The following is a 23,248-nucleotide window of genomic DNA, read 5'->3' on the forward strand; positions in this document are numbered from 1 at the left end:
ATAGCATTCGTCTGAATGAGAACCATGCTCAGGATGCTCCCTACTAGGTACTGTGGGTGCGTCACAAATCTTGCCCTTAAGGAATTTGCAGTTTACTCAGACACAGTAGCCCCAAATCACAGTACTAGAAGGTGAAAAGTGGCCCAGATAAAGTTTCTGTCTCCTAGGTCCTTGCCTATTGACTTGCTCCAGAAGGGAAGACATTACCTAACACATCTTTCTTGGGCCCAGGCCCCAGTGGGCACGGGGTGGGAGATGATAGAGAGCTGTTTAAGGAACGTCCTGAAACTGAAGGGAGCACCTGGGCAGCGCGGGGCGCGGCAGTCGGAGGACGCAGGCCTCTGACGGAGTGAACTGTGCGAAGAGACCGGACTGCGGAGTCAGCTCGGTGAGGCCTGGGAGGGGAGCGGCTCAGCGGGCGAGCGCGAAGACAGAATCCTCAGGCGGCAGACGCTGTGGAGACGCCTCACGGGCGTTCGGAGGGGCCCGCGCTGTGTACGGCCCCAATTCTCGGTCAAGAGAGCGACTATCTGGAGAGGCTCGGTGGAGAAAGGCTCTCTGGAGGCGGTGAAGGACAGGATCTGGCTCTGCGGATTGGCAAGCCGTGAGAACCCTAGGCTCCGAGGAGATTTGGCAGTGAGGACTGGTGCCTGAGGGCGCGTTCTGCGACAGATCGGTCGGCGGAGCGCGGGGATAGGGACACCCTTGCAGGCCGAGCGCAGACAACCCCCCAAAAAAGTCCAAAAGCGGGCGGCGAGCCCAGCGCGCGCCAACCGCCGCAGCGCCTCAGAGAGGCCCGACCATCCGCCGCCACACCCTATTCTCATTGGTCCCTCTTTTGCGTGGATTGGCTACCTCCGGATCCAATAAGCCAGGCTCGAGTCTCACTTCCGGTGAGAGCGAGTTCGGCTCCCTGGAGAATCCGGAAGAGTGCGTTTGCGCTCGCTTGCCAAAGTCGCGGCCGCTCTGAGAAGAGAGGTGCGCGCCAGAGGCGTGGCCGGGAGAGCTTCGTAACTGGGAAGGTCCGTAGGGTTGGGGCCCTGATGGCCTGTGAGGGGCGGGGCCCGCAGGGAGTGGAGGAATTAAATGAAACTGGGCTGGCCTTCAATAAAGTAAGAGACTAGAGCGTGGTGGGCGAGGTCTGCAGGAGTGCTGTCTCTGCGTGGGCAAGGTCTTTCGGCGTTGAGGAGAGCTGGTGCTGAGTGGGCGGGGCCATTGTGGGGCGGAGCCTGGCGTGGAATGGTTGGCTGGTCGTTTCTGCTCTGGAGCATGGGACATCGTACTCTAGCCTCTTCGCCGGCCCTGTGGGCCTCCCTCCCCTGTCCGCGCTCGGAACTGCGCCTGGACCTGGTTCTGGCTTCCGGACAATCCTTCCGGTGAGTGACCCTGATCCTAACCCTGTGCCCCTAACACAGCAGGTCTGGAGTGTAAAGGAAGGTTGTGGATGATGGAAGAAACCTCAGGGTGCAGAAGAGAAACAGACGCGGGTGGTGAACCTCTTTACCTCCTTTCTAAAGTGGAGGTGCAGTGGGGGCGCCTGGGCTCTGCACTAACAGCGTGGAGTCCGCTCGGGATTCTCTTCCCCCCTGCTCTCTCTGACCCTTCCTCCCCGCTCCCCGCGCGCACACACACACACACACACACACACACACAAAATGCTCGTTCTCAAAATAAATAAACTTAAAAAACAAAAACAGGCCAGTGCAGTGTTGTGAGGATCAAACGACTTTGCATTTCCTAAGTCAGCTTTGTGTATGGAGCTGTTGTGGGATAGGAGGGCCCTAAAGGGGGCAAGAAGGAAAATGTGCCTGGGGGCTCAGGTGGAGGGAGCAAACCCCTGCGCACTGGACTGGCGTGCTGGCGAACCAGGTCTGGACCCTGACCCAGACCGAGGAGCAGCTCTACTGTACTGTGTACCGAGGGGACAAGGCTCGGGTTGGCAGACCCACACCACAAGAGCTAAAGACCGTGCACCAGTACTTCCAGCTGGATGTCAGCCTGGCTCAACTGTATCACCATTGGAGTTGCGTGGACCCCCACTTTAAAGAGGTGGCTCAGAAATTCCAAGGCGAGTACAAGGATTGGGGCAGGGGTTGGAGTTCTTGTAATTTGGCTAAATCATGCAGTTTGACCATCTGTAAAATGGGGATTATATTCCACCTCCGAAGATTTTATGAGGATTAAAGGAGTTACTACATGTAAGGTTTTGCTTAGAATAGTGCCTGACACAGAGTAATTATTATTACCATTATTACTGTGCTGCTGATTATCATAGTGTGGTGACAGGATATTGAGCCAAATCCTGGCTGTGTGACCTGGGGCAGGTGACCTCATTCATTCTGTAAATATTTACAGAGCATCCATCTGCTATGTGAACAAAATGGACACAAATCCCCACCCTCATTGTGTTTACCCTGTGGCTTCTTTATCCCTGGAATATAATGATAGCCCCAACACATGAGGAAGGAGAGCTCTGGTATTGCTTTCTCTAATATCACTGTCACCCCATTCCCCTAGATCCTCCTGCATCTTCAGTGGCTAGGATCTGAGGGTGGGAAGACGCCACTCCTGACAGCAGGTCTGTATCCTCCCACCTACTTTTCTGGTCTCCAGGTGTGCGACTTCTGCAACAGGATCCTGTCGAGTGCCTTTTCTCCTTCATCTGTTCCTCCAACAACAACATTGCTCGCATCACTGGCATGGTAGAACGCCTCTGCCAGGCCTTCGGACCTCAACTCATCCAGCTTGATGATGTCACCTACCATGGCTTCCCCAGCCTGCAGGCCCTGGCTGGTGAGTAGGTGGGTCCCTGTGCTCAGACCTCCAATAGCTTTCAGGGTCCTCCCCTTGTTGCCATCTCCCATCACAAAGCTTCCTGCCCTCCTAAACACTGCCCTTGTCCAGAACCACCTTGCCTTGTCTTATCAGCCCCGCTTCATCCTCTCTGTCTGTCCCTGAAGCATCAGTACCTCACTAGCCTGTGCTTTTTAGCCTATAGGTTCACTGCTTCATAAAAAATGAAAAGAAAACCACATATGTAGCATACAGTAGGTTGGGATGAAAAGCACTCTTCTGGAGACTGCCTACGTCTGAATTCTTTTGGCACTTGACATCTTGCTGTGTGACCTGGAGCACATTATTTAGTCACTCTGTGTTTCAGTTTCTTCGTCTGTGGAATGGAATAATGGCACTTACCTATCAGAGTTGCCACAAGGGTTAAGTAAAGAAATACACATACTGCACCTAGCGCAGTGTTTGACATACAGGAAGTATGCAGAAAATTAAAGTTGCTATCTCTGCAGTGAACCCAACAGTTTTGCATCCCAGAACATATATGTTCTTTATAGCAGCCTTGTAAGGCAAGTATTTTACAGAAGCAAGTATATCAGTTGGCAGATGTGAGAATAAAGCTAGGAGAAGTGCTTAGGGACTTAGCATAGCAAGGAGACAGGATATCTAGAGAAAAGAGAATGTTTTTGGTGTTTAGAAACCCAGTATTGGGGGGATGGAGTGCCTGGGTGGCTCAGTCAGTTAAGTGTCTGGCTTCGGCTCAGGTCATGATCTCACCATTCATGGGTTCAATCCCCATGTTGAAGCTCAGAGCCTGGAGCCTGCTTCAGATTCTCTGTCTCCCTCTCTCTCTCTGACCCTCCTCTGCTCATGCTGTCTCTCTCTGTCTCTCAAAAATAAATAAAAAACATTTAAAAAAATTTTAGAAACCCAGTATTGGGGGGAAAAAAGAAATCCAGTCTTGGGTCTCAGCTCCCAGCTTAGTAATCATAAGACCAAAAGAATTCATTTCCCTATTGAAGCTTCTCTTGTTTATATGATGGGAATAACAGTTTCTGTCCTGAATGGTTTGAGTGGTGAGTAAAGCAGTTGTGAGGCACGGTGCTCTCATGGGCTAAGAGCACAGGCATTGGTTTCCCAGACCTGGGTGCAAGATCCCATCTCCACCATGTCCTTTCTTGAGCAAGTTATTAACCTCTTCTTTTTTATTTATTTATTTATTTTTAAATGTTTTATTTATCTTTGATACAGAGAGAGACAGAGCATGAGAGAGAGAAGGAGACACAGGACTGGAAGCAGGCTCCAGGCTCTGAGCTAGCTAGCAATACAGAGCCTGACGCAGGGCTCGAACCCACGAACGTGAGATCTGACCTGAGCCGAAGTCAGAGGCTTAACCGACTGAGCCACTCAGGCGCCCCAGTTATTAACCTCTTCTAAGCTTTTATTTTCTCCATCTGTAAAATGGGGAAAATACCCATACTGTTGTCAGGGTCCTTGAGAAGCATGATAATTTACCTAAAGCACTTTGCCCATGCATGATACCCAACGCTTGATAATAGAAGCTGTTGTTGTTATTATGATCATTATTTTAGATCGTGAGTGTGAATGCCCTTTGGGAAGGATAACTGGGGAGTTCCTCCAGGGCAGCAAGTCCTTCTCAGTCCCTGCTCCAGTGACCAACACTGGGTAGTAGGTGCTCAGAAAACATTTGCAGAGGACGAACTCAGGCTTTAACCCTTTCTTTTGTACATGCAAGTCTCCTGGGGTCTCCCTGAGGGTGACAAGGTAGGAGAGAGGTGCTTAGGGAAAGCATTCCCATGGGGCAGAGCCTCTCATAGTAGCCTGAAGACAGGAAGGATATATATGAGGATGCCTGAGCCCTGCTCTCTCTCCCATTCCCCCGCAGGGCCAGAGGTGGAGGCTCAGCTCAGGAAGCTAGGCCTGGGGTACCGTGCCCGCTACGTGAGTGCCAGTGCCCAAGCCATCCTAGAAGAACTGGGCGGGCTGTCCTGGTTGCAGCAGCTGCACAAGGCCCCCTACGAGGAGGCCCACAAGGCCCTCTGCACCTTGCCTGGGGTGGGCACCAAGGTAAGGTCCCAGGGGGACAGGAGCTACCCTCACCACTCATGCAGAGAGTAGCAGAGAAGGAGACAAGGCAGGGCTGAGAGCTGGGTGCATGCTTGGCTTCTGGAGGCAGAGCAAAAAGGAAAAAGGATACAAGCAGATATCTTATTAGAGAAAATGTGCAAAGTGCGGAAATAGTATAAAGGACATTGTCCCAGGGCAACTGGCTGGCTCAGTTGGAAGAGCATGCAGCTCTTGATCTGAGGGTTGTGAATTTGAGCCCCACATTGGGTATAGAGATTACTTTTTAAGAAAATAAATAAATAGACCTTTAAAAAAAATGACATTGTCCCTTGCGTTCATTTTTTAGAAAGGCCATTTGTTCTGATGCACATATACACTGCTATATGTATGCAAAATTTTCCAGAAGGAATCACAGGATGCTTAGTAGCTGTTATATTTGGGAAGACAAATGGGAAGATGTTTCTCCTTTTGATGTTGTTTTTATCTTGGAATTCTATCTACTTCTAAATCTTTTTATTTAATATTAACAGCAGTAAGATGACTGGGAATTTGGCATTTATTGTTTTAAGTTTTTCTTAAGGAACTTCAGCCTAATATTAAATGTCGGTTCTGCCTTTTCCTAGCCATGTAACCTTGGCTAAGTCACTTCATCTTTCTGAACCTCAGTTTTGTGTCTCCAGAATGGATATAGTTACTGCCTTCTTCCCAGGTTAGGGTGAGAACCTGGCCCACATAGATGTTTACACAGGGGCCCTCTTATCATACCTATTAAAAAAAATTTTTTTTTAATGTTTATTTTTGAGAGACAGAGAGAGAAAGAGAGAGACAGAGCATGAGCTGTGGAGGAGCAGGGAAAGAGAGAGACATAGAATCCAAAGTAGGCTCCAGGCTCTGAACTGTCAGCACAGAGCCTAATGCAGGTTTCAAACTCATGAACCACGAGATCATGACCTGAGCGAAGTTGGATGCTCAACCAACTGAGCCATCCAGGTGCCCCCATCATATCTATTTTTAAAAGAGAGTGTGTATTCATTGAAAATATAAAATAATAGTAACCTCAGAGTGGAGGAGGAAGCAGCCAACTTTTGGACCAGAAGTAGGATGCTGGCTGGATCTTGTCATTCCTCCTCTGTGGCTCACTGTCTGTCTCTCAAAGGTAGCTGACTGCATCTGCTTGATGGCCCTAGACAAGCCCCAGGCCGTGCCTGTGGATATCCACATGTGGCAGATTGCCCAACGTGACTACAACTGGCACCCCACCATGTCCCAGGCCAAGGGTCCAAGCCCCCAGGCTAACAAGGAACTGGGTAAGGAGAGAGTGGGATGCTGGGGCTGGCAGTGGGCTGAGGTGGTGGAAACTTTTCATACCTCTCTGTAAAATGCCACTCCTGTGGATAGGGAACAAGTAGGAGGGCCAATTAATTTCATCTTTTCATTTCTGGCATAGGAAACTTTTTCCGGAGTCTGTGGGGACCTTATGCTGGCTGGGCCCAAGCAGTAAGTGTACCAAGGCTTCCTTTCCTCCTCCAGCCCAGACCCCATAGGACTCCTCCCCAAGTCCTGACTCAGTAGATGCTTCCACCACCACTGCCATATCAGGTGACGCTCCCAGACTCTTCACCCATCCCAGTCCTGACTCCATGGATGCTCCTTGCCCTGGCCCTGCTCCCTGTATACCTCTCCACACTGTCACTGGCCCCACCAGCCCTGACCCCGTGTACCTTGACCCCACACAGTGTCCTCTCCTGGTGTCCTCAGGTGCTGTTCAGTGCTGACCTGCGCCAACCCCACCGAGCTCAGGAACCACCAACAAAACGCAGGAGATCTACAGGCCCAGAAGGCTAGGTGGGGGGCACTAGACAAAGGGATTCCCCAAATACCTTGCCCCACTTCTCTTCCCCATCCAGTCTCATGTTGGGAAGGGGGCTTCTTGCAGCTACCTCAGGGGCCAAGTACCCTCAAATTAAGCAGTCTGCATAGCACTGTGGGGTGGAGGTGATCTGTGAGACAGAGCTACTGTGTTTTTATCTCTTCCCTTTATTACAAGAAAGAACAATAAAATAGAGTCATTTGTATGGAAAATGCAGTGGAGGAGTGATAGGGAAAGGGGTGGGGAGGCGGTGGGGCCGGGTAACTCCAATTCAAGGAGGGGAGGGGAGCAGGCTGCCCCAAGCCCTCCCACACAAAGGACCTGGACCCTGAATCTGGGGCCCTAGAGCTGGGGGGGCAGAGGAGTGGACATTTCTGGGCCGGGCTCCACACAGCCGTCTCGACAGCAGCAGCCAGACGCTGGTCCTACACGGCGAGAGAGAACAAAATTGGTCATAGGAGCAGACCCTCCACCCCAGCCTGGATGCCTCTTCCCACAGAGCACTGGTCCTCACCCCCAACTGCTGGTGTCAGCAGCTCCCCATGGCTCGCCGTCGGTCCCTGCCCTTCCTGGCTGGTGCCCAGTTGTAGCTTCCTCATATGTCGCACCACGGCCGTGGCATTGAAGGCTTGCTGTGGGGAGAAGGGGAAGAAGGGACTTTTGAGAGTGGGAGATCATGGGACAGTATCTGATGGTAAGATTCTTGGGGTGGTTTTGTCATTTTCATTCGGGTGTTATTGGTTGATCCCCTAAAACTCCCTGAAACCTCTACAAGGCTTTATTAAATTATATTCAGCCCCATTATATATTTACACATACATACATGCATATATATAAGTATATATAGTGTGTGTATATATGAACAAGTATATATAACCCTTTAGGTATAAATTCATATTCACATCATAGCAAACACTTAATATAGCATTATGTGTCAGGCACTGTTCTAAGCACTTTATTTGGGAATTCATTTAATCTTCACAAAGGTCTTTGAGGTGGGTACTATTAGCGTCATCACTGCTGAAGGAGAAAACTGAGGCACAGACTTACCCCAGTGTGTGTATCATTCTCTATTCAACTTATCTACAAAGGTGTACCACACATCCTTCATATTCACCGTGTCCAAAACCATAATCATCCACCCCAAGACAAGTGTGTGCCCCTTGCAGTAAGAGTACCCATCGCAGTAAGAGTACCACCATTCACCTTTTTCCCCCAATGAAACTCTTGGGCCAGCCTTTGATATCTGTTCTATCATCACTTCCTGTCAATTCTACTTCCTAAAGTATTCCTGAGCCATCCACTGTTCTCTGATCCAAGCCTCCAAGCCCTCACCGTCTCCTGCACACATCTCTGTCACAGCCTCAGAAGGGGTCTCTCAGTCTTGACTCCATATCTCTCTCTGCATCCTGAGAGCCCTTTCTAGATGGGAGGTTACTGCAGAAAATCCTTCTGGGGCTCCTCAGTATCCTCAGGACCGAGTTCTCCACTGTGGCACTCGAGGCCTCTACTTGCATCTGCAGTGGGCTCTTGCCCCGTCAGTCCACCCAGACTTACTTAATACTTGCACTTCCCTGAATGGCCACACTCACTCTCTTGCCCCTTGGACCTCTACATACTGGTTCCCTCTGCCTCAACCATTTTTCTGCTGTACCTGGCTAATTCCTACTCAGCTGTCAGGTCTGACAGGTCTATCAGGCCATCAAACGCCAATATGTCCCTTCCAGGACCCTGTAGATTGGAGTAGATGTCTCTAAAAATTATACTGTTCAGGGTGGTGCAGTCAGTTAAGCATCCAGCTCTTGATTTCAGCTCAGGTCATGATCTCATCGTTTGTAGGATCTTTCCCCAAATCTGGCTCCACACTGAGCATGGAGCCTGCTTAGGATTCTCTCTCTCCCTTTCTCCCACTCACAGCCTCTCTCTCTCTCTCTCTCTCTCTGTCTCTAAATAAACATTTTTTAAAAATAATTATACTGTTCTCCCTCTAGACTTGGCAGTCAGGGACTCACTGGGATAGAGTAAGTGACGGAATGTTTAATGAATGAATGAATTCATGAACGAATGAGGTTCTTCAGTAAGCCTCCCTGAGCAGTTACTGTGACTTGGTGCTAGGTGCTTTGTGAGCTGAGGCCTGGAGAGAGAGGTGGAGAGGAGGTCTGGGGATGCTGGGACTCAGAACTAGGGACATGGGCTCACCTTCCACTTGCTCTTGGCAAAGTTCTTCTTGATCTGTTCGCTCACCGACTGGTGAATATTCTTATCTAGAGCCGTATCTCCTGCAATCCTAGGATAGGGATGTATGGAGGGTTGTCTATGAAGGCAAAGGCAGGTTTGGGGGCCTCAGACCCCACCCCAACCTGCAGCTTGTGGGAGCTCTCACCATGGGTGCTGCAAGGCCTGCTCACAGGTGAATCTCTTTTCTGGATCCTTCTCCATTAAGTGCCGGATGAAGTCTTTGGCTGAACCCCCAAGACAAGAGCAAAGAGAAATAGCATGATGGTACCTGTGGATACCCCCAAGACAAAACCCACTCCTTTGGGTCTGGCCCGGCATCTAAGCAAGACAAGAGGCCATATCTGTACATGTACCACCCGACCCCACCTGTACTTAGTCTCTAAGCTTCCCCCACCCACCCCAGCCTTCCAGCTCTCTACTTTTTCCCTTAAGAAAAACTTGTTCTTAAAGAAGATTCTGCCCAGAGTATTCACACTGATATGTAAGATGTGTAAGTGACTGATAACGGCTTCACAGTTGTGCCTCCTAGTAGGAGGCACAAAAAAGACATGAAAACTTCTATGGTGGTGTTTCAGGCATAATGAAGTCAATGGGAGAGGCATTTTCAAAAATACTAGTTTGGAAGACTGAATGAATTAATGCCTACATGTTTCTCAGCCTGGGCGCCAGGCAGAGGGAAGCACCTAGGGTGAGGTGTCTAGTCTCAAAAACAGCTGTTAGTTTGAGGCTGGGGAGTCTGACCAGAGGTAGGGCCCAGGGGAAGAAGGCAAAGCATCAAATACCAGAGTCAGAGATGTCGTCCCAGTAAGGAGAGTCAAATTCGTACTCGGCCTTCAAAATCTGTTCAAAGAGTTTGGCATCGTTCTCATCATAGAAGGGGGGGTAACCGCAGAGCCTGGGCAGGGAGAAACTGATCTTCAATTCCACTTTCAGTGTACCCATTGGCTCCAATATGGAGCTTTGAGGTAGTCTCAAGAGTCAGGCAACACCCACAGGAAGCAGTTCCCCCTTTTACAAAGAGGGGAAATCTGCCCCTCTCTGACTTGTTCACTCTGTCCAGCTACACTGGCCTTTCTGTTTCTTAGTTTGCTACCATCTTTCCTTCCTCAGGGCCTTGCATTTGCTGTTCCCTCTGCCTAAATCATTCTTCCCCCACATCTCATATGTCTGCCTCCCTCACTTCATCCAGGAGATGGTCTAAGGCCTTTCCTGACTTCCTTACCTAAAATGGCATCCATCCCCATCTCCCTAACCCAGCTTGATTTTTCTTCATCATACTTTATACTACTTGACATTTTATAGATTTATTTACTTGTTTATGGTCTGTCTACCATACTAAAGTTTTTCCTTCCTGAGGGCAGACACTTTGTTTTGTTCTCTGTTAAATCTCTAGTACTTAGCACAATGCCAGAAACAGTATGTGCTGAATGAAGTAATATTAGTCATTAATAGGTAGGTATAAACTTGGATGGCAGGAAGGAAGAAATAGTAGAGAGGAAAAAGAGGGCAGAGTATGGGAGAAGAGAATGCTAGAGCCACATGCCCCAATGGCCGAGCCCCTACTCACAGAATGTAGGCAATGACCCCAATGGACCAGCAATCCACTGCCTTGCTGTAGGGCTTCTGGGCCAGGACCTCAGGAGCTATGGAAGGGAGGAGACATGGTGGTGACAGATCTCTGCCCTGCAGCTTCTGATTCCTCTCCTATCCATGGCCCCCACCCAGGGTGCTCCATACCCACATATCCTGGGGTCCCACAGGCTGTGGAGAGCACACTGCCAGGGTCCTCCATCTTGGAAAGGCCAAAGTCAGAGATCATGATCTTGGAGTCTTCATCCAGGCTGTAGTACAGCAGATTCTCTGGCTTGGAAGGGGGAGGGGAAGGAAGAGGCAGAGATGGCGAGAGGCTGGCAAAACCTTCTGCTTCTCCAAGCACCACCTCAGAGACAGTGAGCACCCCAAAAGCCGCTGTGAATTCACAGCTGCTATCTTGGTTGGAGGCACGAGAAATTCAAGGAAGTTCTCAAGGAATTTAAAAGTATCAGAAAAGACAAGGGCCTTGGGAATGTGAGAGAGAATTTTCTATAAACCAGATTTGTATTGTGAGGCCCTAAAGAATTTTCAAGCGCCTACTTTGTGCCAGACCCTGTGCTAGGGCTTGATTTCATTTCATCCTTACCACATCCCTATCAGGCCTGTCTGCACTATCCCACTTTACAGGTCAGAAAAGTGATGCCTTGAGAGGCAAAGGGACTTGCTTGAGAACCTACAGTAAAGGAGCAGCAGGGACGGAATTCAAGCCCAGATCTGTCTCACCCCCATGCTCTTCTAGACGAGAGGAGATGTACTACAAAATGTGAACCCCATCATAGTCTCTGAGGTGTAGGATTTCACGGGGGCTTCTGCCTTCCTTCTCTATGTTTTGCTGTCCCATCCAAGTTTTCTACAAAGAGCAAAGTGGGACTTTATTATTGAAAACAGACTGGGACACTATTTGGATAAAATAACACCACCATTCACCTTGGTATCCATTTGGGCATCCGAACCGGAATGGGAGGAGGCACTTTAGGGTTTACAGGCTGCATTTTGCAGATGGGAAGCTGAGGATCGGGGTCAGGGTAAGAGTTGTCCCAGATCATACAGTGAGGGCTTTGTGGAGGCTGCACTCGGCGCCCCAGCTCACTACAAACCCTCGCACCCCACCTTGAGATCTCGGTGTACGATGCCCAGGTCGTGCAGATACTTGACGGCATCCAGCACCTGGAAGATGAGGCGGCTGGCATCCCGCTCCGTGTAGAAGCCCTTCTCCACAATGCGATCAAACAACTCTCCACCGGATACCCTGCAGCCGGGGACAGGGCAGTATGGCCAGAGCGGCTAGGGAGGGGTGGCAGGGAGAGGTGTGAGCAAGGGGTGAGGCCACTCACAGCTGCATGATGAGGTAGAGGTGGCCCCCACTCTCATAGATGTCATCCAGGGCTACAATGTTGGGGTGCTTGATCCTGAAAGGAGAAATGAGGTGGTTCAGAGCTGAGGATACTCAGCCACTTTCCCACAGTCACCTCGAAGAACCACCACTGCAGACCAAGGCAGGAGAAACGAGCGCTCTGGGTCCCCAAAGGAAACGCTGATTGACCATGATTTATTATGATGTAATGGAAGGTAGGAGAGCACAGAGAGATAAACATTGGGCTCCGGCATTGGACACATCTGGGTCTCACCTGCCTCCACTATGTGCTATTTGGGGGCAAATCTTTTTACCTCACAGCACTGATGAATATATGATTTTAACATGCTTCTGGGTGCCTGGGTGGGTCCGTCGGTAAAGCAACTGACTCTTTTTTTGTTGTTTTTATTTATTTATTTTGAGAGACAGAGAGAGAGTGCATGTATGGGAGTAGGGGACAGAAAAAGAAGGAGAGATGGAGAGAGAGAATCCCAAACAGGCTCTGTGCTGACAGCACAGACTCAAATTCACGAACCGTGAGATCATCACCTGAGCTGAGATCAAGAGTCAGAAGCTTGGAGTGGCTCAGTCAGTTAAGTGTCCGAATTCGGTTCTCAGAGCCTGGAGCCTGCTTCCAATTCTGTATCTCCGTCTCTCTCTGCCACTACCCTGCTCACATGCTGTATCTCTCTGTCTCTCAAAAGTAAATAAATGTTTAAAAAAAACAAAAGTCAGAAGTTTAACTGAGCCACCTAGGTGCCCCAAGCCTCTGACTCTTGATCTTAGCTCAGGCCTTGGTCTCAGAGTTGTGAGTTCAAGCCCCATATTGGGCTCCACACTGGGCATGGAGCCTACCTAAAATAAATAAATAAATAAATAATAAAATAAAATGTTTCCAAGTTTTTCAGCCTCCCCCACCAGCATGTCAGCTCCAGGAGACCAAGGGCTTTTTGTTACCATTGTTCTTCCCACACCTGGTATAGAGTAAGTGCTCACTTATTCATTGAATATTCAGCCTCAGTTTCCCTATCTATAATATGAACCCAGTGACAGTATTTCCCTCAAAGAGTTGGGGTGAGGATCACGTGAGAAAATGCAGGTAAGAATCTTGGCACAATGCCTGGCACACTGGGAATGCTCAATAAATGAACTGATGATGGTGACTGAGCTTGACAGAAGCCATGGCTCTGCCACAAAGTTGCTGTGGGACCTCGAGCAAACCCCTTAACCTCTCTGGACCTCAGTCCCCCTCCCCCACTCAATAGTGGAAGTGATCAGTTCATCTCTGACCAGGGTGGTTGGAAAGCTCAGGGGAGAGGATGGAAATGAAGGTTCTCCATAAGCTTTCCAGGGAGGGCAGCAGGTTACAAGCAAGTATGAGCAAATCATAGACAATGGGTTTTTGATTTTGCCAGGGGGTCATGAGACAGGCATTTTTGAACTTGTTGAGTGGCTTTAATATGTACGGGGTGGGGCACCTGGCTGGTTCAGAAGGTTAAGTGTCCGGCTTCGGCTCAGGTCATGATCTCACAGTTCGTGGGTTTGAGCCCCACATCAGGCTCTGTGCTGACAGCTAGCTCAGAGCCTGAAGCCTGTTTCAGATTCTGTATTGCCTTCTCTCTGACCCTCCCCTGCTCACGCTCTCTCTCTCTGTCTCTCAAAAATAAATAAAAAACAGAAGGAAAAAAAAACCCTCTCATTTAAAAAAAAATATGTACAGGGGACTTGAGGTAGGTCTTCAGTAACACCAGTTGAGATATGATCATCCAAGCTACATTCAAAGATTGACTTTTAGATCTGAATGAACAAATTAAGCCACTGTAAACAAGCAGTGGCATTTCAATCACATGTCCTGTTAGCTGTTGCTCCAGACACTTGAAATAAAGGATTGTGCTCCACAATCCTAGCAAGTGGAGATTATTATCCTATTTCATAAATGAGCAATTTAAGGCTCACAGGTTAAATGATTTGCCCAAAGCAGAGGTAGGAGGAGAATAGGAGAAGTCAAGGAAGGGTCAACCCAGGCAGAGGCAGTATGGGCCACGCACTTGTGCAGGACAGCAATCTCGTTCTCCATGCTGCCCTCCTTGCCTTCCAGAGCCTTCTTGGCGATGCATTTGATGGCCACCAGCTTGTGAGTTCTCCTGTCTTCTGCCAGGATTACCTCTGAGAAGGCTCCCCTGCAAAGAAAGGGAATTCATGAGGTGGGGAACTGGAACCTTAGCTTCCCTTCAGCCCCTCCTCCATACTCCTGTGGGTTTTGTGACCACCTGTGGACCAGGATGAGCTAAGCCTCCCTACATCACTCTTCCAGCCCCTGGTCCCTGATGTCACATGACCAAGGGCTGACCAGTCTGAGTAGTCCATCCTTGACCACAGTAATTGGGTCATGTGATGCAAGCCAGGTTACTGGTCCTTTGAGAATAAGGTGCTCTTTCCTGCCAAGCTGGTAAGATGCAACCCTGGAGCTTTTGGTGGTTTTCTTTGCCACTCCTTGAGGAGGGCCTGCGTGAGAATGAAGGCAGCACAAATGGAATCAGAGCTAAGAAATTTCCTGATGACATCAGGTGAGTCCCTGGATCCAGCCATGCCTGAAGTTTATGCCCTGGGCTTTTTGATTCAGGCAAAATTGATTTGTTTCTTTTTTTGCTATGGTCAATTTCAGTCATGGTTTATTTAACACTTTTTATAAATTTGAAAAACCATCAGCATCATCTGGGAACTTAAAAAAATTTTTTTTTGTTTACATTTATTTATTTTTGAGAGATAGAGTGAGACAGAGTGTGAGAGCGGGGGCAGAGAGAGAAGGAGATACAGAATCTGAAGCAGGCTCCAGGCTCTGAGCAAGCATTCAGCACAGAGCCCGATTCGGGGCTCAAACCCACAAACCATGAGATCATGACCTGAGCCAAAGTCGGACACTCAACTGACTGAGCCATCCAGGTGCTCCCATCTGGAAACGTTTGAGAAGTGTGGAATATCAGGCGTTAACCTCAGACCTACTAAATCAGGATCTGCATTTTTAACAAGATCCTCAGATGATCTGTATGCTCGCTGATACTTGAGAAGCAGTATTTTACAACAAGCTCTTAGAAAAGAACAAACTCATGCACTAAAGTTCACTGATTAAGGGAGATTTCCTAGAGTATTCTTTCTAAGACTATTTGTGTTGCCTGTGATAAAAACCCAAGTCAAAGAAAAACATCTCTCATGGCAAAATCTCAATCATCAGAATAACTAGGGACTACGATATAGCCTTATTGCTGGTTTCTGATTATGTCCCTCTCCAGTTTACCCTCCGTGCTTTGGCTAGAGTGACTATCATGAATTGCAAACCCACCAGAATACCTTAAATGTCTTCCTATGGCCCATGAAGATAAAGTTCAGCCCACACAGTTTGGCTTTCAAGGCCTTACATGATCTGTTCTCTCTTCTCAGCTTCTTCCACTCTTCCCCCAGCCTCTGATTATAAGCCCTATCATTCATTACCTCTTTCCACACATATCATGCTTCTCAGCCTTTGCTTGGTATGGAATACCCTTCTCCCTCTCTGACACGTGCACTTCTACTCATCCTTCAGTCCCTGGCTCTAGTCAGAAGCTACCACTCTGGGCTCTACAAAGTTCTCATTCCTGACTTTGACTGGAGCACATCAGTCACCCTGTTGTCATTTGCCCTCGGTGTGCTTCCATCACATGTTTAGGACCAACTTGAGGGGAAGAGATCAGGTCTGAGTTATTTCTGGATTCCCACCACTGAGAACAGAGCCATGCCCAGCTTCATTTCCTAAACCAAGGCCAAAATCCCCAGCTCTTGGCCAAGCATTGGAAAGACTGGCTCCTTCATTCTCCCCGACTTTGTTCTCTTCACAGGAACCCAGAGCTACAGCCAAGAGCTGCCTCTCTTCCACCCACTGTCAGCCAGAAGTGAAAAGATGAGCCAGACCTGGCCATGGCAAGGCCACCGCAGGGCCCGGACTATACCAAACAGGAAGCTGTGATAAACTGGCCAGAGGAAGTACCACCCTGGACGCAGCCTCCCAGCCAGCCAGACCCGTGAGTAAGGACCTTCCCAACCCCACACCCCAGCTCACAGACAGCCTCCCCGCCCACCCCCGCTGGCCTGCCCTGAGACTCACGTTCCCAGAACATCACGGAAGTCGTAAATGTCCCTAATGTCCTCCACCTGCTTCCAGCTGGGATGGTCCACTGCCCCCGGCATGGCCCACTGCCCTCTGGCCACAGCCAGGGCTCCTGAGAAGGGGAATGAAGGGAAAAGACTCAGTGGGGCCCAGCCTTGTATGTTGGGACTTACGGAATTGAGGCCCCATTCAGTCATTCAGCCTTGCATGTATTCATTCCTTGAGTCATTCATTTGACAAAGTTATTCAACCAACTCACTCACTCACTAGTCATTTGTTCGCCCAACAAATCCTCATGCCTAGAGGAAAATCATTCATGGTGGCAGCACAATTCTTTTTTCAACAAAGTCATTTATTCATTGAATTATTTAGCTGACCTCCAGGTTTTTCCCTCTCCAAATACACTCAGGAGGACACTGACCTCCAGGAGAACAGCAGAGGAGACCCCAGAGCAGCTTGTACAAATGCACAGCCCTGGAGGGTCCCCTCATCCCCAGAACCAGCAATGTCCCAGCCCCACCCTGGGAATTGCTGGGGTGTCTCCTCTCCTTCCTCTTTCTTCTCCCACCCAGCCTCACGGAAATCAGGTTTCCGGCAGCCTGGGCTTCCAGCAATATCTCAGCCACGTTTTTAAATAGCTCCTTCTGCACTGTTACCACGGCAACAGCAGCCACAGCTGGAGCTCCCCAGGCCTCATACCCCCTCTCCCTCTCGGCTCCCTGTTTGGGTCCCAGAAGCCTGAGAAATGCTCCTACCCAGTCTGTCCCCTCCTGGCTTCTGACCCTAATCCAGCCTGTACCTTTCTCCACCGAGACCTCTGTCAACAGGGAGTCTTCTCCCCATTTATCAGATGGAGAATAGGGAGACTGAGATTGGTGATAGATAAGGACAGGGTCCGAAGTTGCCCAGATGGGGCCCAGTTAAGCTTGCTGAGGGCAAAGGACTTTGACGGGGCCACTCAGCTTGTCCTTCCAATATGCAACCAGACTGGAGCCCATTCAATCCCAAGGAGTCTGACGTGATGTCAAGGAGGGCACTTTGTGTTTCCTCTGTGGGAGAATGAAAGGAAGGTGTCCTGACTAGAGTCCCTAGTGTGAGATCCCACTCCTTGGATGGGACCTTGCTCCCTAGGGGGCCTGGCCACCCATCCCAGGGGCAGAAACTTCTAGGAAAGGAGATAAAATGGCAAGCTCTAGAGGCACTGTTTTAAAGCCCACTTGGAGGCCTGGCAAATACAACCCTCATAGTTTCACACATACTAGACACACCACACCAAGCTCCTCCCACACCCCTGAGCCCACATACCTGCCCCCAGATTCAGTACATTCCATCCCCAGATGCCCCAACACCTGATCCTACATGTGCGCCCAGACATCAGCACACATGTCCAAATACACACTTCCCCGGACATCCTCACATCCCAGCATCCCTCCCACAGATCCCTCTTACACCTCAAAACCACACATCTGCACACACTTAGACCACATCTCACACACACACACACACACACACACACACACACACACACACACTCCTCACCTATGTACCAGACATCCCAGGTACACTCATACCCTTCATCGTGTTTCTATATATCCCATAAGCTCCTAGGTTCCAAAATGAACCCCAACTCCTTACATACATAACTTCAAACATCCTCAAGACACATATAGCCTCAACTCTTATGACCCTTGAGCCACATGCCAGCATGCACACCTGGAGACATGTATGCAACAAAAACACTGATTCCCACATGTCCCCACCCACAAGGATACCCTTATTACTGCAACTCCGTATCTGATGGACACGCCTGTGCTGAGACATTAGCACACCCCAACACTGCCCCCACATATTTATAGCTCCAAATGCCCAGTCCTTCCACATTCAGACCCATCTGATCGCAGGCGCACCCACACACGCACCCTCCCCGCCTTCCTCAATTACCTACTCAGTTCCCCACAGGCCACCTAGCACCTGCTGGGCCTGGGGGCAGAGGTTGGAGAGAAAGGCCCTGCCCTGCCCTGCCCATCCAGAGTCTAGCCCGCTCAGGCACCTATCCCTTCCTTAGGGGAGAGGATCCAGCGGCAGAGGGGGGCCCAGCCGCCCCTCCCTGGCGCCCGGAGCACAGGCGGGTCGGCCCCAGGGCGGTACCTGCGGCTGCCCCGCCGCGGGGCTGCTGGGAGGCCCGAAGTGGCTGGCGCTGAGCTCTGGCTGCCGGCCTCTGTCTGCCGCCGCTCCGCGCCTGGCCCGCCCGCCCGCTCTCTAGCTGAGGCTGAGGCTCGGCTCAGGCTCCGCTGGCTCCCTCCGCCCGCCAGCCGCCCGCCTGCGGCTCTGATGTCAGTGGAGGAGGAGCCTGCGGCGGAGGGACGAGGGACTGGGAGGCACCGCCGCGCTCCGGGCTAGGGTAGGGGCGCAGCGGTCGAGAGGGAAGCCCCTTAGTTCAGGTCAGATCCTCTTCTCGATTCTTCTTTCTCTTCCTCTCCGTAGGGCCCCCATTTCACAGAGGGGACAACTGAGGCCCCGAGAGATGAAGGATTCAAAATCAGCAGTTGGTCAGAGGCAAAATTGAATTCGAATCCAGGTCTGTGTGATGCCAGAGTCTGGCCAGTTCCACCCTGTCGCCTAGAGTAGTTTCAGGCAAGTCCTGGGAACTCCCCTGGGGATAGTGGGTTCTGTCTCACTTTCCCTCTCACCGCCTCCCTTGCCCCAAGTACCCAGAAGGGAATTAGGCCTTCAAAAGGGCTAAGGAGACACACCGATGGGGGAAGGGGGGGGGCGCGGGAAGTTGGGGGGTGTGCTGTGGCTGGAGGCGTAGAGAAAGGGGAAAGCAAGAGTAGGCAGTGAAGAGAATAGACAGTCGTAGTGTGGGGGCCGCAGTTGACAGGCTGGAAAACAGACCTGAAGTTCCTCTGGGAGGCCAGAGGCGGAGCTTTAGTTCCAGTCCCCTGCACCTGCCCCTCAAAATAGGTGTGGTGCCCTGAGGGACTGGGAGGGGAAGGAAGGAGGGGAGTTAAATCAGGATCCCGGAGGAAGCACGCTAAGGAAGACCAAAGTGCCACGTGACTGGCCAGGTGCCAGGGGTTGACGGCTAGGGGCCAAGTTTTGAGTGGGGGGTAGAGCACAAACTGCTCCTGGGAGGACTGGCAGGGGTCCAAGGGACCTGGTCAAGGTCCTCTTGCGCAAGGCTTTCCTTGGGAAGAAATTTGGTGCAGGGTGAGTGAGGCAGCAACTCAAAGGAAATGTGGGTGGGACTGGACTGGGGGGCAGGCAGTCAGAGGAGGCATATGCTTCGACCCCCATTCTTCCTCCATCACCTCCCACTGCCCCAAATTTCTGAATTTCCAGTAAGACTTGGGGAGAGGACAATCCTGACCCCAACACAAATTCAACTGGCTTTTACTTCTCTTTTCCCTGGGACTAGCTCAGGAGTGGTCGATGTATTATGCCCATAGATGAGAGAGGATGATGACTGAGGTTCCTAGAAAGGCTTTAAAGACTGACTTATCTGAGGGCACCTGGGTGGCTCAGTCTCATTAAGTGTCTGACTTGATTTCTGCTCAGGTCATGATCTCACAATTAATGTGATCAATCCCCAGTCAATTGGGATTCTCTCTATGCCTTCCTCCCTCTCAAAATAAATAAATAAATAAACAAACAAACAAACATTTTTTTAACAAAAGGACTTACTCGAGAGGCCTTCGGGAGGCGGACGTCGGAGCGGCGCCGGGCTCGGAAGCAGCGGGCGGAGGGCCCATGACGAAGTTAGCGCAGTGGCTTTGGGGATTGGCGCTCCTGGGCTGCACCTGGGCTGCTCTGGCCACGGGCGCCCTGGGCCTGGAGCTGCCGCCGTCATGCCGGGAGGTCCTGTGGCCGCTGCCGGCCTACCTGCTGGTGGCCGCCGGCTGCTACGCCCTGGGCACCGTGGGCTACCGCGTGGACACGTTCCACGACTGTGAGGACGCCGCCCGAGAGCTGCAGAGCCAGATCCGGGAGGCGCGCGCCGACCTTGCCCGCAGGGGGCTGCGCTTCTGACACCCTCACCCCGCCCCGCCCCCCACCGTTCCTCCCGTCACCCATTAAAGAGAAGCTTATTTTTCTAAAAAAAAAAAAGAAAAAAAGAAAGAAAAGAAAAAGAAAAAAAAAGGACTTACTCATGTGAAGCACACTTCATCTCTCTGAGCCTCAGTTTTTTCATCAGGAATATGGGAATATGGTGACCAACTCAGAATTCTATGAGATAATGTGAAATGCCTAGAATACCATAGGGGTTCAAATATGAGAGCTAGATGTAGGGTAAACTGAGGCTCAGAGAAGGGTCCTGGTTGTCCAGGGGCAGAGGACAAAAAGGCAATTTCCCCCTCCTGAATCTCAGTATTTCAGACTTCCTAGTCCAAGGGAAAACACATCTCCTACCCAAGGCTGACCCCCTACTCTACCCTACAGCCAGCAGTACAGCCATTCATCTAGAATTATTTCACTACAAATTCTTGTTTATCTCTTTGACAACATTCCTGAGGTGATAAAGTGGTCTCTTTCTGAGGACTTGTACGCCTTTTATGCTGTTTTACATGTTGCCTGCTTTTGAGCCTGAGGACACTTACGCTTTCCTTTTTTTTTTTTTTAATATTTTTATGTTTTTTAAATTTAATTTTGAGAGACAGAGAGAGCGAGAAAGAGTGCGAGCAGGGGAGGGTCAGAGAGAGAGGGAGATACAGAATCTGAAGCAGGCTCCAGGCCCTGAGCTGTCAGCACAGAGCCCCATGCAGGGCTCGAACCCACAAACCCACAAACTGTGAGATCATGACCTGAGCCAAAGTCTGAGGCCCAACCAACTGAGCCCCCAGGCGCCCCTCTCCTTTGTTATTAAAAAAGATGACCAAACAGTTTAGATGTGTCCATCAGTTCTTGCACACAGAAAGTAAGCCTTTGGAGGGTGAAAAGTTTTCTAAGATTAGAGAAAATGGAAGAATTCCTATGGAAAAGATGTACAACGTTCTTTGCAAAACAGAAAAACATTCTTTTTTTAAAGACTGTTTTGTTTGTTTTTTTTCCTCTCTCTCTCCTTCTTTCTTTTTCTTAATGTTTATTTTTGAGAGAGATAGAGCATGTTGGGGTAGCGGCACAGAGAGAGGGAGACACAGAAACTGAAGCAAGCTCTGAGCTGTCAGCACAGAACCCGATATGGGGCTCAAACTCAGAGACCACAAGATCGTGACCTGAGCTAAAGTCAGATGCTCAACCGAACGAGCCACCGAAGTGCCCTATGTTTTCTTGTTTTAACTGTTTGTTTATTTTGAGAGAGAGAGTGAGCACAAGCATGGGAGTGGGGAAGGGGAAGAGAGAGAATCCCAAGCAGGCATCAGCACAGAACCAAATGCAGGGCTCCATCCGTGAACTGCGAGATTATAACCTGAACTGAAAGCAAGAGCCAGAGGTAACTGAGTTACCCAGGCACCCACAGAAAAATATTCTTAAACTTCTGTTGCTGGAAACAAACAAACAAAAAGCCTACTCTACTCCAAAATCAGACCTAGCATTAAGAGGCAAACTTCAGACTAAGGAAGTGTTTTCTAGACAATGGGTTAGTATTTCTCTTATGTAAAGAACACTGAACATTGATAACAAACAGATCCAATAACTGGTCAGTGGAGAGAGATAAAACACAATAAACAGGGGACATTTTCTACTTCACAAGTAATAAAAGCAGCACAAACTAAAAGGCCATTTAGAGCCTTTCAATTTTGAAGTTTATTTTTTTTAAACATTTATTTATTTTTGAGAGAGACAGAGCATGAGCAGGGGAGGGGCAGAGAAAGAGGAGACAGACTCTGAAGCAGGCTCTGGGCTCTGTGCTGACAGACGTGGGGCTTGAACTCACAAACCATGAGCTCACGATCTGAGCTGAAGTCAGACGCTTAACTGACTGAGCCACCCAGGCGCCCCCAATTTTGAAGTTTAAAAAACTAGTGACACCAAAATTGTCAGTGTGAGCAATGGATACTTCTGCATTTCTGGTGGGAAAATTACTTAAAAATCTTTTGGGAAACCATTTGGCAACGTGCATCAAAGGCCTAAATAACATCCAGGCCTTCTGACCCGGGAATTCCTCTTCTGGGAATTAATTTCAGGGAAATAGTCCTAAATTAGGACAAAGCTATATGCTCCAAGATACTTGAAGAAATATTTTTCTAACAGCAACATTTAGAAGAAATCACCAAGAAAGGAACAGTTAAAAAAAACATAGGTACGCCTATGGGATGTAATCTTTCACAGTTCGTAAATGGATGGTAATTCAACCTACTTATTAAAAGGACAGAGGCACCTGGCTGGCTCAGTCAGCAGAGTATGCAACTCTTGATCTCAGGGTCGTGAGTTCAAGCCCTACCCCTACGTTGGGCATGGAGCCTACTTAACAAAATAAAATAAACGGATGAAAATGCTTGTAATGTTAAGCAGGTATGCAGTTTGGTAACTTAAGTGTAAAATGCAAAATGTATGTTATTCATAGCAAAGAGCCCAGTGGAACACCATAAATGTTAACAATGTTCAAAAAATCATCTGATTTTGTTTTGTTCCTTTTACTTCTCTCTACATGTCTGTGTTCTCCAAACTTTGTTGAGTAATATTAACTTTATTTTTTTTAAGTTTATTTATTTATTTTGAGGGGGAAGGAGCAGAGAGAGAGAGGGTGAGAGAGAGAGAATCTCTAGCAGGCTCCGTGCTGCCAGTGTGGGGGCTCACACTCATGAACCGTGAGATCATGACCTGAGCCGAAATCAAGAGTCAGACACTTAACCAATTGAGCCACCCAGGTGCCCTGAGTAATACTAACTTTATAATAAAAAAAGTCACTTTAAAAAAAGTATGCCAGGAGATGGTGGGCATATACCAACTTGGTGTTCAATTTTTTTTTAATTTTGTTTAAAAAATAACAAATGGGTGCCTAAGTGGCTCAGTTCATTAAGTGTCTGATCTTGATTTTGGTTCAGGTCATGATCTCATGGTTTGTGGGATCAAGTCCCATGTAGGGCTCTGTACTGTCAGGACAGAGCCCATTTGGGATTTTCTTTCTCCCTCCCTCTCTGTTCTTTCCCTGCTGCACTCCCTCTCTTTCAAAAAATAATTAAATAAACTTTTTAAAAAAAAGATTAAAAAATAACAACAAAGAAATAGAATG

General features: G+C 49.3%; 3 protein-coding genes across 11 annotated transcripts; 2 read left to right on the forward strand and 1 right to left on the reverse strand.

Annotated features, from left to right (window-relative positions):
* The first annotated feature begins 909 nt into the window (after positions 1-909).
* Positions 910-6,960, forward strand: OGG1 (8-oxoguanine DNA glycosylase). Of its 5 annotated transcripts, XM_029918317.1 has the most exons (7): positions 910-1,376; positions 1,821-2,068; positions 2,614-2,793; positions 4,697-4,878; positions 6,035-6,185; positions 6,326-6,375; positions 6,637-6,960. In XM_029918317.1, the coding sequence occupies exons 1-7, from the start codon at positions 1,240-1,242 to the stop codon at positions 6,721-6,723; spliced, it is 1,035 nt and encodes a 344-aa protein (XP_029774177.1). In that variant the 5' UTR covers positions 910-1,239; the 3' UTR covers positions 6,724-6,960. The 5 variants fall into 5 exon arrangements, with proteins under 5 accessions (XP_029774177.1, XP_029774181.1, XP_029774178.1 ...); XM_029918321.1 differs by lacking the exons at positions 6,035-6,185; positions 6,637-6,960 and having other exon boundaries at positions 6,326-6,379; XM_029918318.1 differs by lacking the exons at positions 6,326-6,375; positions 6,637-6,960 and having other exon boundaries at positions 6,039-6,156.
* CAMK1 (calcium/calmodulin dependent protein kinase I) lies at positions 6,893-18,384 on the reverse strand. The gene is made up of 12 exons (XM_029918316.1): positions 18,223-18,384; positions 16,072-16,186; positions 13,982-14,113; positions 11,914-11,988; positions 11,690-11,828; positions 10,724-10,850; positions 10,554-10,629; positions 9,769-9,881; positions 9,132-9,210; positions 8,948-9,035; positions 7,263-7,380; positions 6,893-7,173 (listed from the first exon to the last, which is right to left on the reverse strand). Exons 2-12 carry the CDS (start codon positions 16,152-16,154, stop codon positions 7,091-7,093), a joined length of 1,113 nt encoding a protein of 370 aa, XP_029774176.1. The 5' UTR covers positions 16,155-16,186; positions 18,223-18,384; the 3' UTR covers positions 6,893-7,090.
* On the forward strand, positions 15,809-20,603 carry LOC115274839 (dolichol-phosphate mannosyltransferase subunit 3-like). Of its 5 annotated transcripts, none has more exons than XM_029918325.1 (3): positions 15,809-15,992; positions 18,559-18,708; positions 19,752-20,603. In XM_029918325.1, exon 3 carries the CDS (start codon positions 19,825-19,827, stop codon positions 20,101-20,103), a length of 279 nt encoding a protein of 92 aa, XP_029774185.1. In that variant the 5' UTR covers positions 15,809-15,992; positions 18,559-18,708; positions 19,752-19,824; the 3' UTR covers positions 20,104-20,603. The 5 variants fall into 5 exon arrangements, with proteins under 5 accessions (XP_029774185.1, XP_029774182.1, XP_029774184.1 ...); XM_029918322.1 differs by having other exon boundaries at positions 15,809-15,988; XM_029918324.1 differs by lacking the exon at positions 15,809-15,992 and adding an exon at positions 18,436-18,475.
* Positions 20,604-23,248: the final 2,645 nt, after the last annotated feature.

Source organism: Suricata suricatta, chromosome 12 (assembly GCF_006229205.1).
Source record: "Suricata suricatta isolate VVHF042 chromosome 12, meerkat_22Aug2017_6uvM2_HiC, whole genome shotgun sequence".
Classification (NCBI taxonomy): domain Eukaryota; kingdom Metazoa; phylum Chordata; class Mammalia; order Carnivora; family Herpestidae; genus Suricata; species Suricata suricatta.